Here is a 15,569-nt window from a genome sequence, read left to right as displayed (position 1 = left end):
TGACATCTGCGTGAAGACCCCCTTGACGTGGCAGGCATCCACAGACCTCCAGAGTCTCACCGCTCACGTCACTTGTCCAACCTCTTCTCCAGGCCACCCTTAAGCCCCGTTGCTAGTTTCGCTACTTCAGGTGTAATAATTTTTCAGGGATTCCGGATGCTCTTTGCTTGGCAGGTTGAGACTGGGCATTGGATCGCAAAGAAAGCACACACATTATCTTACAAAGGAAATTTATTTCATTTTATGAAGCTTATATTACATGCATCGACTGAAGCTAGTACAACAGTTAACAGCAGGGCTGGGGTTTGTCCAGACTTCCATTAGTGTTTCTGGAATAAACCAGGCCAAATTAAAGAATCTTCTGCCCTTAGAAAATACAGTCGTCATACAAGGAATGTTTTTTTTGTTTTCACTTTAATTACTCCTTGCCCTTGAGCTGCATATAGCCAATGCTCCGGCTTACCAAAAAAGGAGGCAGGAGAGGAAAAACCTAACACACACACTCACTCCCCCCATACACCCCTAATAAGCCACTGAGATGGGAGGACTGAATCTAGCTCTATTCAGAGAAAAAAATACAAACAGAATACTAGGAATAAAGCTCTTACAGATGCAGTACCCTTTAATAATTTTACTAGATAAAAACGTTTTTACACATTGTTCAATGAGATGCTACAAATTCCTTTTGATTAGTTCTCTTTCAGTTTTACGGGTTTGAACAAGCAGCTGAATACACTGAAATATTGATTTCTAAAAATAAAAATATTGCATTCTTGTCAGTGTCTGTTGGATATACTCCCATACCCACCAGAAGAAGGTGTATAGTGCACCGGAGATTGCAGCCTACTATAGGCTTAATATCACGTACAGATACACAGAAGCAGATGTACTCATCAGACCAGGTTGGTATGGCAAACGTCAAGCTGGTACATATTCATTTTCACGCAGAGAGACGACTTGCTACAACGTCCCCGTTCAGTCCCCTGTCACTTGTGTGGCTTGGCCGTCCGAGGTTTGGTTGGTGGACTGAATGAACATGGGCTGGGTGATGTCCTGGCCTGCAGGCATGGTCACTTGCTGGATCTGATAAAGTTGCTGGCAGAGGCAGAAGCAGGGGAAAGAAACAACCGTCAGCTGTCATCACACTCTAAGCATAATGCTGTACATTAACCCCACAAAGTTTAGCGGTGGAGTTAACAGCAACTCTCACGTCCAAATAAAATCTGCCGCAAAAACAGACCACGAATTGCCATTAGATATTTGTTGCCAAAACACAACTAAGTAATTCTGTGAATGCCCAAATTGACCTCAGGCTACCTATGCACAGCCAATAGCTAGATGCAAGGCCTTTATTCCTGAACTGGTTAGGACTAAAACGGATCCCACCCACCGTGCAAGGGACTGGATTAACTTGGAGTGAGCGCAGCAGAACACAAAGAATCCACCTGAATTAAAAGCGGCACAACATCCACTTATCCTGCTCCTGGTTAAGGTTTGGTAGCAGTAGCAGTGTTTTATCAGGAGCAGCAGATTTGCTAGAACATGCAGACTTTAAGACGGTCTTTCTAGCCCTTGACTTCAAAGGGATGTAGCACCAACAAACTCCAAGTTCTTACCTGTCCGTCTGTGAACTGGCTGAACTGCTGCTGTCCTTGCTGGACTTCTGTCTGCGTTATCTACAAGGATAAGAGAAGGATGATCACTGACAGCGCTTTGGAGAGGGTCAGAACCCCACTAACAATATTCTGCTGCTGCCTTTCAAGAGCTTTTAGACTCCTCCAAACTTCATTACCCCACCATGTGGTAAGATATGGCTTATGCCGCCGGCCCGCAGTCATGCTGGTGCTAACCGCAACTCAAGAACAAAGGACATGGGATTCAGCCGTTCCAAACCAAACACAAGCCTGTCCTCCCTGACTTTCACGAGGAGAATGCGGCCTCCAGGATCACAGAAGAGCGGCAGCCTTCCTATCCTCTGAAGGCAGAGAAGAATCCCTTAGCGACCAGTCTCAACAAGAACATGAGACAACCTGCTGGCAGCAACGCTGGTCTTGATGTTTCACCTCTGCAATAGCTTTCCTGAGAGGTTGCACGGCTGCTCCTCCCTCACCCAGCCAGAAGGAGCAGAAGTAAAGAGAAGGTTGATGAACTGAAGTTTCACCTGCAGTCAGCTCAGAAGCAGCACGAGCTTTATATAGTGAGACACACACACACACACATATATGCATGCACCTTTCATGTATAGATAAAGGAGGCTTCCGCTATGCTCCTTGCTTTATTATTCTGATGAAAGTAACAGGAAGAAAAGAAATGCAGGAGTCCTAGCCCAAGAGTTGGTAAACTCGACTGGAATTTGCAGTTTCAGGAGCTAGGGAACAACACTTTACCAGTTAATGTCAGCCCTGCTGTTATAGTGCATACCTGCTGTGCATTGGTTGCAAGCGTCTGGATCTGCCCCTGGACTACCTGGGTGCCTGACACAGGTTGGGCTAAGCGGATATACTGCAGCTGGCCAGCATTCAACTGAACCTGGAGACAAGCGGAGGGGGCAGGGAAAGAAAATTAAACAGATAACTGTGTAACCTGAAACACACAAACTTGCCTTCTTGTTTCCACAACAGAAGCCAGAGTAATAGATGACACCGGGAAGCTTCAGTTGATTACTGGTTGAGATGAGTAACTATCACAGTCCCTGCCAAAGCAAGAACGAAGTCCACAGAACTCCTGCAGGTTCTTGAGGCAAAACCCCGAGGAAGCACAACATTACTTCTTTCTCCAGAACGGGAGTGGTCAGTTAGTAGCTCAAGCATATTAATTGCTAAATTTCAGAGAGCTTTGAGAACACTTATTTTTCTTTTTGGTTACGAGAATCAAGTTACTACTTTGATGTATCACTTCACATAAAGAAAATTGTTATGAGCTAGCTGCACATAATGACACTCCTATCATACCCTGCCAAAAAATAATAAAGAATATATGGGAAATTTTCACATAAATAAAGACAGCAGAGATGACAAAACCCAAGGATATATTTGGAAGCTTTTAATGCAACTCTCTGCCAATGTATGTCAACCCCCACCTGGCAAAGGCCGATACTTTCTGTGTCAATACTTCGTGTATAACACTCAAACGCAAATTTATTTCCTACAACCCTGGTCTTGCAAGGTTAGATGCTTGGGGTGTGGGATATGAAGACAATGTCATCATTGTAACCTGTGATATAACCAGCTAATACTGCTAATACACATCTGAGAAGCAATAAAAAGGTCACAGTATGATTGATACTACTGTTGAATTTTTTATTTTGTGTTATTTAACTTTAGAACGTTTAGGTTCAGAGTCTTAAGGTTAATTATATACAAAAAATATTTTGAGTTTTCTTCTTTTTAAAAAGGGGAGAGAAGGACATACAAAATACTTTAAAAACCGCTCACTGACAAAGTTCAAGTGCCTAGAACATGGTCTTGGCATTTACACAAATGCCACTGACTTCACCAGCTGTGTCTAAAAGCTCCAGTATTATTTCAAGAGCAAATGAACTCCACATGAGCATAAACATTTCAATAAAGAATTTGTTTCTGCACTGGGATCTGCCGGCAGATCATGTTTTCCGCACTGGGGGCTTCCTGCTTAGATTTTAACTACACTACTGACTGAATGGCATTTAGAAAGAGCATTCTTCCAGAAATGAGAGCAAGCTCCAAAGAACCTGCCCAATGAGGTCTAGCTAAGACACAGGTTAAATTTAACACAAAATTAATGCAGACAGACAAATGATTACCATTTAATTGATATATACACTTCCTTCCAGTTTTCTCAGTTTATAAAAAATAAAAGTCACCTTTCCACAGGCAACCTGTGGTCCTAGAGTAAACGGTCAATCGCAGTAGAGAAGTGTATACAGTATCAGGAGCACGTGGAAAACCAGCAGAGAACATTCGTAAGATTCTCCCAACACTCCTGCAATCGCCAAAGGCTCTACCAGTTTTATGAGAGTGTTTCAAACTGTTGTATTTGTGTTATGAAAGATTCTTTGCTGAACGCTAACAGATACCAGACTGAAAGTGAACTATCAGAAGACAGCATTAACTACATCAAGAGAGAAAGGAAACTCAAGGGAAAAATAATAAAAGCACAGCAGAAAGAGCAGAACGGACAGCAGCACTGAAAAGACCAAGGACTGTAATTCTGTGAAACAAACAAAAACTGCTTTCCAGGTTAGGGCACTAAAAAACTCTCACAGCGAGTGCATGGCTCCATATTCTATTTTACTTCACTTGCTGGATGTGAGCAAGGGGAAAGATGCTTCCTTCAGCACGAACTGTGATTCTTCAACATGCCGTGATTAAGAAGAATCCTCTTAATTACAGTCAAAACAGTATCTCTGCTAGATACAGAAGTGTGAATTGTGACTATTTCATTAAAACACTGCTCCTAAGTTGCTCTGTTTTGCAGTCTTACAATTGTTAGAGACCCAAGTGCTCCCAAAGACAAAAGATACCACACTCTGGCACTTGGCAGTTTCTGTCTTACATCTGCAGCCTAAAAAGCTTCTGAGGACCAGTCACAGCTACCTGTTCTTAGATGCTCCCAGGCAAGAGGAAGGTAGAAGCATATGCTTGGCCAAAACCAGACGCTAATTAAAAAGCCTCCAGTCTCACACTCCTAAAACACGGGACCACCTGCAACAGGATCCTCCTATGTGGAGAACAGTTCTTTCTGCAGAAGGTCATGGCCCCCTCACAGCTACTTTATAAAGAATTCTTTCTCCCAGCAGATCTCCAAGCCCCCTTCTTGTAGGGAGTTACAGCATTCACTGGAGACAATTGGAAAACAAGCCTGAACTGTTCTTTTATTGCTGAACCAAAGGAGGATGCTGCCACATTCAGTACTGTTGTAACGGATTCACTGAGGCTGGAGGTGGAGATCTCCTTCCAAAATGCTTTGAAGAACAAGTATGTTGGAGAGACTTCCATAAGGAAAGGAAGGGAAAAAAAAAAAAAGAATGTAAAAGGTAGGTAGTGGAGAATGCAGAGAAGAAAAAAAGGTTGCTTGTAGTAAAACACCGTATTCGGCAAGCAATTCACTTCCTTTCTGACCAACACATTAAGCCAAGCAGTAGGAATCAGCTGAAGACTTAAGAGATGAAAAGAATTTGGAACTGAATTGGAAAAATCTGGCAAGACCCACAATCTAAACCTTTTTCAAGATGCTATGTCAAAGCACAAACATTTGCCAGATGTACAGAGGGAAGCTTAGCAAATCTCGAAAAGCAAAACTTGTGTGAAAGATCAGTTTTGCCACAGCTGTGGGTACACTTCTTAATAACAGAAATCAAACACAAAGTGAAATGCTTGTCTTGGTCACTTGGTCTGACCTTTGGGTTGCTGGTTAAGTACACAGAACTAGACAGATTTTTTTTTTCTTTAAGAGGTGTGAAATTTTCCAGATGGGAACCAAAAGATCCAGCTTTGTTGTGACTGTAAGTTACGGGGGGGGGGAAAAGGTGACTTTTTTTGACCCATATGTTTACCTAGGACACATGCCAGAATGTTACTGCTGATGCTGGGTACTCAAAATCCCATCCTTAAGGCCACAGCGGGTCTATATTGACGTGAAAGTGAGGAGATATCTTCTGGTTCTGCAAAGCCATTGCTCCAACCAGCTCAAAGTATTTTGTAGAAATATTTCTTATAACATAAAAGTTTATTAATAACTCAGAGATGGCACCTTTCCCACTCAGTCTGCCAGGTCATGACTTCAGATCGCAGAGGCAGAACCAAGTAAAGGCAAAAGAAGTTAATTATGCTTTATTGAAACCACGTTGTAGTAAAGAACTAAGGTTTATCCAGGAAATATTTTGTTTATTGCTTCCTAATCATAACTATTTCACTCAGGGGAAAGTGTGGGGGTGGGCCATGAGTCTACACTAGATGTGTTAGATTTATTTCCTCCTTCGTGTCACACCTGGTTAGTTTTCCCTCTCTAAGTGCAGGAAACACACCACTCAATCCAAACTTCCTCTTACAGTTAAAAAAGCATACATATACAGTCTCATGCCAGAACACCAGTGGACAGTTTGCTCACAAGACTCTAACACATTTCTACTGGTGAAGTCTTACCGGTATTTGCTGGATTTCTCCTGTATTGGTGATGATCTGCTGCATGACTTGCATGGTCTGCCCAGTTCCACTCTGAGCCTGCTGGGTCTGTCCTTGCGGCTGGGCCTGCACTATCTGTACCTGCTGGCCTTCTCCAACCTGCATCGTCACAGGGGTGCTCTGCGTGCGAAACAGGGATAAGGACCAAGCAAGGACTGAACACAGGTGAAAAAGCCACAAGATACAAAGATTGTAATAGGCAGACTGCTTCCTAGACCCACTGTTACTTGTTGATGCTTAAACCACCATGAAGGGAACCCAGGACCTAGATGACCCTTGTTATGAAGGTATCTGAATACCCGGTCACGACTGGAAAACACATTTCTGTATTGTCACTGACTGTTCTCAGCAGTGAGAAGAGGATACTGCAATACATTACACACGGGCGAGCTGAGGGTTTCCCTGGCTCCACTGAAGTGCAAAGCCCCAACGCTGCTCATCGCTCACCTGCCCTTGCTGAGGCTGGGCGATGATGATCTGTCCGGGCTGGATAGTAGTTGTAGACGTGGTGGTCTGTTGCCCTTGCTGTTGCCCCTGAACCTGCACAGCAGCAGGCTGCTGAGCAAGTGTGAAATAATACTGTACAGGCTCAGCTGGGGTCACAGCCTGACGCACCTCCTCCTGCAGCACAGGTAAAAGACAGGTAAATGGGGAGGGAACAGATCTACATCCAAACACCCCAGCCACAGCTGAAACATCCCCCCCCAAAAGCATGCTCCATGGGAAAGTATCTTTAATACCTCGTTCGTACCAGTTTAACTAAGTAAATCTGAAATCATAAATCAAAATGGGTTCCTCATTTATTCAGCTATATGGAAATCAAAAACATTTCCAATACCCTACATATAATAACGTAGTCGCCAATTTCATTATGAGAAGCAAATGAATAAAATTACCGTAGTTGAAAACCACGCAACTCCCTCATCAGTAAATTCCATCATCGCCTGTTATCTTAACACAGAATGAATTGCAAATGCACCAGGAAGACTTGCAAAGCCTCATCTGTCAACAAAACCCTCTTCTTAGCCTACATGCCCAACACAAATCTCAATCTAGCTCCGATGTTAAACCCCTGGGAATAAAAGTCATGGACTTGATGTATACTGTCGTGCCTTTATTTATTTATTTAAATCCAGCTTTTCCAGAATTATAACAATTTCATTTGGTACTGTGGCTTAACAGCCTGATTCTGCTGGTAGCAGGAATATCTCAACAGTGTGAAGAAACAAAAGGCTCTGCTCTAACTCACTGTCAGAAGCACAGGCTGTAATACTGCTGTTTTGTTTTATCTAAGCATGTCTTTAGGAGAGAAAAACCCCTTGTGATTAACGATATTTTAGGCAAAGAGTAGATTTGCAGAGATTATGTTAAGTGGCAAGCCATTAACACTCAAGAATCAAAATTCCTAAGCTCCCCAGAGGAGCAGTCGGATCTTGCACCTGACGGAAGACGCAGCTCACCAGACGTTCACTCCATGGCAGAAGGCGTAAACAATCCTCTCCCAGCCACCTCGAGTTCACAGCTGAGAGTGTAGGATGTTTACACGTGCTACAACATGGTAGGTTCCCGCTTCCACAAGTCTGCTTGACTCCCCTGCATTAAATGAGGCTTGCTCATGGATGACCTTCAGGGCATCCAACTGAACAGGAGAAGAAAAATTCACATTAAACAAGATCAACGTATGTTGGCTAGATGGGCCTCAGGCTTGAGCAAGAGAGCCCTTTTGCTCAGCTGCTAGTCTCTCAGAGGGACATCAATTAAAGACAAGACTTACTATTGGGAGGTTTCTCAATAGCCTACCAGAAAATTACCCCCCAAAGATTAAGCTGTTCACAGTTGGCTGTAATCAAGAAGCGACTTCTATGCCTGGCTCTCAGAGCAAACATTAGCACTATCCCACAGTACTGCAAACCACTGCAATCAGATACTTATGATACTTCCTACAGGTGGTAGGCACTGATTATTCCTACTCGCTTCATCAAAGCCTTTGGGGGAGGGATTAATAACAAATGTAAAATATATATTCAACAGGACATGTCTTCAGTTAACCATAAAACCGCATGCACAGAAGAGCTGCGGCTGTTTCTGTAAAGCCCAGTCCTTAGATATGTTATTTATAGAGCACTCCAATCCTCAATTCCTAGCTGAATCCTGAAACAAATAAGGCAACCGAATACTTCTTTAAGTATCTATTCCAGGTTAAGTTGCATTTACTACAGGCAAAAACGTCTTTAAATCCAAGTCTGCTTGAACTACGTTATATCACATCGTTTGCCATCTTTTATTTTCAACCATAGCTTTAGTTACCAGAGCAACATAACAGTCATGGTTTCATTCCCAGCTCTTCCACGTAACCAACACTAACTTGTCAAACAGTCTTTTCCGTGGTAAAGATAAAATACAGATTTTACCCCCAGCCAAAAAGTGCAGGCTGTCAGCCTACAGGCAGCCACTTTTCAACACTGTTGAATCAAAGGAATATTTTCCACTGCAAAGTCCTAACCTACGTTCTTATCGGGCAGCTATTTCTCCATGAAACTTCTCTTGCCATAAGAAGTATTTCTAGCAATTCAGCAGCGTCCACAGGCAGAGGATACATCGGCGAGAGACAGATCTCTAAAGCCTATTTCAAATCAAAAATCGACAGAGTTCCACTGCTGGTGCTGTGCAATCCAAAAGACACAGCTCTGGTGTGATGTATCATCAAGACGTGTTAACCTAGCAACCTATATGCATCTAACACACTATTAAACCTTCAGGCCTTCATTTGATTATAGAACTTGAATGTTCTATAATCAGAACATTCTGATGTGAATCAAAAGGCTCCACCAAGGAAAAGATATGGGCGATGTTCTCCCTCCCAAACACGGAGTACGTCTAAAAATAGCACTACAAGTAGAATAACTGAATGAGGCACCTAAAAGAAAAATAACTGAATTTGCAATGCCAGAATTAACCTGTGTTGCTTCAGGCTGCAGCCAACTCATTTCAGCTTATCAAGCTGAACAAACTGAAACGTGGGTTTTCCCTCCCCAGTTAAGCAAAGCATTGAGAGCAGCTGTGCAGGCTGCTACTTTGTCTTTTTATTTAATACCGAACTAATGATCTTTGGATAAATCATCTCTGTCGCACTGCTACAGGCGTAAAGCAGGGAACTCAGTGAAGGAATGGAAGGAGCTGTGCCACGCTCCCACATGTGATGCTCACCATGTGTACAGAATACAGAGTTCGCAGCACACCTGTAATGAAGCCTTGGGATGCTGCTAATTTTAACCATAGCTGACTGCAGCAGTAGAATGGACTCTCCTGCATATACGGTGACAAGGAAAGGTGTTTTCCTCATTTACTAGAAAGTCATGCTGCTTCTGGACATCAGAATGTGAGGTTAAACTTGACTCAGGACATCACCAGAAAGGACGAAGCGTGTATTTCCTCCCTTTGGCCATCACTTCAGCAGCACCACAAGGACTTCAAGACAAAAGTAAAATAGCAGCCTCCAAAATCCAGGTCCACAATGGAACCGCTGCTCTCTACACTCAAAGCAGGTATCTTTTTGCATGCTATCCAGATTTATATTGGAATACAAAAAAAAAAACACGTCAAAGAAAAAACTTCCAAGTAAAACACTTGCCAGAAAGATGTTTTAAAGTATGCTGGCCTCTCCAGTAGAGGAGATAGATATCTATATGATAAAATCTATATGTCTATAGATAGAGGAGATAGCTCCCTAGAGAAGCTATTTTAAGGACTACCTTGGATTTTTCAAAGCTAACACACTGCAAACCTTCAAAAGTATCAGAAAACCAGTTGAAGGAATTGCTGTAAGTTATTATGAACTACTGAAATCTACTGTTCAGAGAAGAAATTGCTCCAGTTGAGTCCTGGGCAACGATTCCAGGAGTTGCTGAACAAGGTGCAGCACTGTCCGAGCGGAGCTGTGCCCTGCAGAGGTGTACTGATGGTAGCCCAGTCATTTTATCTGCCAGGCAACTTGTAATGAAGAGAGATGAGCAATTACTGAACTGGTGAACTTTTAGCAGCAAAACACCAAACTTTTAGGTGAAGGAGATAAATTAGTCTACCAGGAGCTGGATCTGTTTCTTTGTGTATTTGAAGCAGCAAGACTGAGCCTCAACCCCACCTCACTGCATTTTCAGCACCGTCTCGAACATGGAGGGAAACAAGTACTTTGTGAAACACAAACCTGTTAAGTTTCAAAGATCTTGTGCTCAGATGACCGCAGCAGCCTGCTGCTGTAAACATCCGACTGAAAGCTCCTTCTAACACCTTACAGCTTCCAGTCAAGGATGTTTACAGTAGCAATGACTGCCCCAAAGGATGCAGGAGTGGTACTTCTAAGCAAAGAAGTCTGTTTCTCCCTTTACAAGTCAAGGATGCAGGCTCAGCACACCTTTTAAAGTTAAATTTTTAACATTGGCAACATTTGGTGTCAGAGTTATTTAGTAATGTTTTTGTCCGTGTAAGTAAATCCATGAATCAGACTTCTGTAAATCTCCGCTTAAGCTCTATGTCCATTAAAAAAAAAAAAAGAACGTGAAAACTACTGTAAATAAACATGCAAAAGAGAGGCACAAACCTCATGTTTAAATCTGATTCTGCATTGCTTTGTCAACTCTCTGTCAACTAGAGACTGAAATCACACCAAGGAAAGGACAGACAATACGGCAATAATTTTTATGTCTCACCTGCCGCTTTGGAGGCTTCAGTTCATCTCTTGGAACAATATCGATAAGAAAGTCAAATTGATCAAACTTTGTAATTGCCATGGCAATGTCATTCCTCTATAACAACAAAAAGAGAAAACCATTCTTCAGCTTTAGAAGTCTGTTTTGTCACTGGATAAATAAAGTTAGAGCTTTTTAATTGAGTCAAGAGAGAATGTCTTCTCCAGATCCCAAGTGGTCAAGCCAGCTGGCGAGAACTTCTGTTTCAGTACCAACAACGGTGTCTCGTGCTGAGTGAGGCCTCCAAGATGTGCAATAAGAAGGTGCTTACCAAACTCGGGCTTTTACAGTCATCGACTCACCTATCAGGCCTAATCAGGCTCTCCACAACGGTACCGCTGTAATTCATACAGAGGGCTCATGACAATCACCATAAGCCTTTTAGCACATTAAAAAAAAGGGGAATTCTTCTAAAAAAAAAAAAATTTAAAAATCCCAAAGATATCTGGAAAGAAGCTTTGCAGAAAGACCAGGACGACTGCTCCATGTATTAGTAACAACATATGCAGAATCTATGAGTTGGGGATGGGATTAAGAAAAGAGAAAAAATAAAGTATCACAGGATCTTATTCAGGGCAGGGGAATCCCAAGAGATGTTGAGAGAACAAGCTTCAGCATGTGGAAGGGCAAAATGGTTAAAAGAAAGCTTGAAGATTAAAACATATACTCAGCAAACTGGCCAAACATGTATCAGAAAGAGGATGTGCAAGAGCCAACGAGCTTCTTTGAAAAATTGGCAAGGTAAGTATCTTCTCAAAACGGCTTATAACTTTACTTTTATACCTTGCCTGAAAAAGAAATCCAAAGAATAGCATTAGGTCAAAGCATTAAAGACCTGAAAAAAGAATTACCCAGCAATAAGTCATCACTTAAATGTATTTGCTCAAGATCTGAAACAACCCGCAAGATAAAAGAGCTGAATTTCTTAACAAACAAACAACCAACAAAAGAAAAAAAAAAAAAGAAAAGAAAGTGTACTCTGTCATTTTAAAATTCTCGCAAGCCATCTTAAAAAGTAGGGCTAATTCAAGAAGCTATTAAAAGTCTCATCCTCATTAGCTGAAGATAAATTTGTAAAGCATATATATGAACAAGATTTGAGACAGATATGCCTACGCTGCCTAATGAGTAGGTAAAATTTAAAAGGCTATCAATCCTCTCATTTCAGGCTAGTTGACATTTCTAAACCTTATACTGTCTTGGCATTTAATTGCCAAACAATGATCACGTAGAAAGCACAAGAGAGACATTTCTTTCGTTCTGCAGGCAGCATATATTATAAAAGTATCTTCACCAGGAAGAAAACTTCTACTGAACAGATGTATCTCATATTTCATTCTCCATGCTGAGGATTGGGTTCAATCCAATTTCCTCAGGAATAGACTTCCATAACTCAGACCTCTCTGCTCGAATTTTCTTCCCAAATACTTGATAAGCAGCGACTGCATTTCTCCGACTGCACTGTCCATGCGGAGAGCAGCTGTTCCAGGATGGCAGCTGCTGTGGAAGGCAAGGCAGTCAGAAATAAAACCTGAGTCCAATTCAAGGTCTTATAAATTAGGATCAGGCTTTAAGCACAATTCTGAAATAAACAGATCCATCCAAGCTTGAAAACTGTTAACAGGACATGCCTGAGTCAGCACTTGTACTTATGAAGCATCTTGTTCATAGAATGTATATTAAATACATCCTTCCCACAATAACTGCATTAAAACCTGGGTTAAGCAAGTAGCATTAGCCCAATGTAGTGGCGATTGAGTGGCTGGATGCCCATTCAGAAGAAGAGCTTTAGACTGAAATCAGACGTGCCTCCTTGCCACTACAGCAATCTCTGCGCCAGGGTACAGGAGAGCTGACATGGTCCTAAACATCACAATCTCTCACCTCTGATCTGAGGGCCTGAACCGATGGTTATTATAGTTTCAAGTAGTTCTGGTTATCATGTAGGCCTAAAAGTGAATACCTTCTCCCTCCCCCCGCAATAAAAAAAAGCTAAAGAGTTCGTTTACTCTTGAAAAAAAATTACTATTACTGAGGTTCTCTCAATCCAGAAGAAACCGTAATTCATTCTGGAGGGGGGTATTTTTGTTTTCATTTCTACACATTTATTGACACAAACTAACATCTACAAGCTTACAATAGAACTTCTACTGAAAAACAAATTAGCTAAAAGTTCAACAGCTACAGCTATCCTGATTCATTAGAGCAGGTCACAATTAGCTGACAGCTGCAGCTTTGGGGTTTTTTGTTGTTGTTGTTGGTGTTTTTTTTAAAACAAATTAAGAAAAAAGCACTTCAGTCACACAGTTACACTGAGCACTGTGCTTTGTACACAGGTTTGTAGCGATAAACACAGTACTAAAGTTACTGTCTACAAAACATGCCTCATATTATGGAAACAAAGAGTTGGAAACAAATTTATGAAGCAGCTGAAGGCTAGGTAGGAGCAGCTCTGTTACCTGCAGAGTCCTCCGCTTGTTATCTTCTGTGTGTATCCATGCTCGCAAAGTCAATTCTGTAATGAATATCTGAGCTGCCTTGGCGAACAACACGGGAGCTTCTGCACTAATCATCTGCAATTAAATTTGCAATTTTTAAAATTTTTTTTTAAAGTTTACCATTAGTACTCTAATATTGTAAAGTGGTAGTCAGAGTAACTTTATCACATTAGTTGAACCTGAATGGTTGCATTGTTTAACAGTGAAGCTTGGGGAATTTCCACATCAGAATATCTATGGCTCTGACAGTCCGAGGAGTTACCAGCCTCAAGTTAAACAGTGTTAAGAGTATTGGGCATCTAAAAATTGTCTCAGAAGCTGTTTCCTCCACGACTAGTCAGATGTCAACTCCATATTGTGCTGGATTATGGTAGGCATCAGTGCACATTCATCGAGAGGGTGTCAACCAGCAGCTTCTCCTGGCAGGGCCTCAGCATGTGCATAAACGATTCGGAAGCTGAAGAGGACAAGTTGAGGGCTCATTTTAAAACCTGTTCCTTACTTTAGGGTTGTAACATTTATATAATTTGAAATGAATGCTGAAATTGCAGAGGAGGTTTGGAGGCCTGAGTAAAGACTCTGCCTCACTAAATTCCTTTTCCTTAAAAAGTATCTAGCTCAAGTTTTACTCAAATTAAGCAGTTTCATTATTAGCTGGCTTGGCATTAATGCTTACTTCCTAGTACAGCCTTCTTGTTGAATAATGTTCCAGGCAGGCCAGAGACTTCCACCCCTGCCCTGCCCCAAAATCTCATCTTCCCCTTCATCATCAGAAATACGGCACTCATTCGGTTCAGACGCTGAGCCGGGACCTCAGAGGCCTTGGTTCATTCCCTGTCCAGGCTGAATGAATAGCCCCCTTGTCTAGGAAGACAACACACACCTTTTTCAGGATCTCATTTAGATGTTAAAGGTTGTCCTAACAGAAGGATGGTGTCACATTGAGAAAAACAAGAAGAAAGTGCAAACCATTCTCTTTTTTCTTAGGGGTTAAGCGTCTGACAGTTTTCCAACTTAAAAAGCAAAGAGGACTGGAGCGGCGCAAGAGTCAAACCCTGCAGGTGATTCCTTTCTCCTTCCTTTTATGTCAGTAAGTTTTCATCAGTTAATTCATGTGTTATCAGTCACACGTCAAGGGTTCAGCTCAAATGCTGGTATCAAACCCACGTTATCCACCTAAGTTATTACTTATTTTTTCCATAAAACTTGAAACAGTGTAGCACACATTTAAGTGATATCACTCTTCATACTAAACACTCTATAGCTTTGTGAAAGGAAGAGTCGAGAGAAACAAGAAGGAAGCATGACAGTTAAGCACTAGAAAAAACAGGAAATACCCAGAATTATACAGCAGACTGGTATTATACCAGAAGAAAGCAAAACTGCAAAAGTCTTCAGCAAAGATGCCAAAATGATTTTGCTTTCCCAGCTTAGTTTGATTATACAAGGCTAGCTAATACTGCATTCAAGGCAGCTGTTAAATTGTGCTTTAAAAATAATAATAAATAATGATAATAAGAAGTAATGAATTGCAAGAAATTATAACCACAATATCCACCAAAGGGATCATAAGTACTTAAGAAAAAAACCCATGAGTGTACCTTCACATCTTCATCTAGTTTCATTATCTTCTTAATACGAGCCAGAGGGAGTTCTTGTACTCTGAAGTCTTTCTGCAGAGAGATTCACATTTGAGAGAATCTTTACTGATACTTAACGGAAAACAAAGGTAAGATAAGAAATGTTAAGACAAGTCTGTATTGTCTAGAACTAAACTGGCTAAAATTAGATTTATAAAAATAACTTATTTTCTTTGAGGTATGGCAGCTTCTCCTCAGGCTTGAGAATTCTCATCTGCTTTTCTGTATTTTATACTGATCTAATTCTACTTAAACCTTCTGTCAGACACTTGTATCTACTATTTCACCTCAAAGTTGAAGTCATTCTGCAGAACAGAATGTTTCTAACATTTCTGCATCTATTTATATTTGAAGCAACTAATTCAATTAAAGTGTCTCGGGACCCAGAAACCATTGGAACTTACAAAAAGTCACAAGAGAAAAGGAAGACAAATAAGAGCTATGTGGGGCCACAGGATGAAATCTTTGCTCCGTTTGTACTTCCCTCTTGCCCAATACCAATTTTGGCGTTAAAAACCTTGCAAG

At 41.4% G+C, this 15,569-nt stretch overlaps 1 protein-coding gene across 7 annotated transcripts in view; it reads right to left on the bottom strand.

Annotated features, from left to right (window-relative positions):
* Positions 1-213: 213 nt before the first annotated feature.
* NFYC (nuclear transcription factor Y subunit gamma) overlaps positions 214-15,569 on the bottom strand; it is a 37,346-nt gene continuing 21,990 nt past the window's right edge. For 4 of the 7 annotated variants that reach the window (XM_075173214.1, XM_075173212.1, XM_075173211.1 and 1 more), the window contains 8 exons: positions 15,006-15,077; positions 13,366-13,479; positions 10,868-10,963; positions 6,609-6,782; positions 6,123-6,281; positions 2,422-2,529; positions 1,617-1,676; positions 214-1,095 (listed from right to left, as the gene is read on the bottom strand). In XM_075173214.1, the coding sequence (XP_075029315.1) occupies positions 976-1,095; positions 1,617-1,676; positions 2,422-2,529; positions 6,123-6,281; positions 6,609-6,782; positions 10,868-10,963; positions 13,366-13,479; positions 15,006-15,077 (903 nt within the window). In that variant the 3' untranslated portion in view covers positions 214-975. The other 3 variants (XM_075173216.1, XM_075173215.1, XM_075173217.1) reach the window with 2 other exon arrangements.

The sequence above is a fragment of the Calonectris borealis genome, chromosome 25 (genome assembly GCF_964195595.1).
Source record: "Calonectris borealis chromosome 25, bCalBor7.hap1.2, whole genome shotgun sequence".
Lineage (NCBI taxonomy): Eukaryota > Metazoa > Chordata > Aves > Procellariiformes > Procellariidae > Calonectris > Calonectris borealis.
The sequence above is the reverse complement of the archived record's forward strand: the minus strand, read 5'-3'. Positions and strand labels throughout refer to the sequence as shown.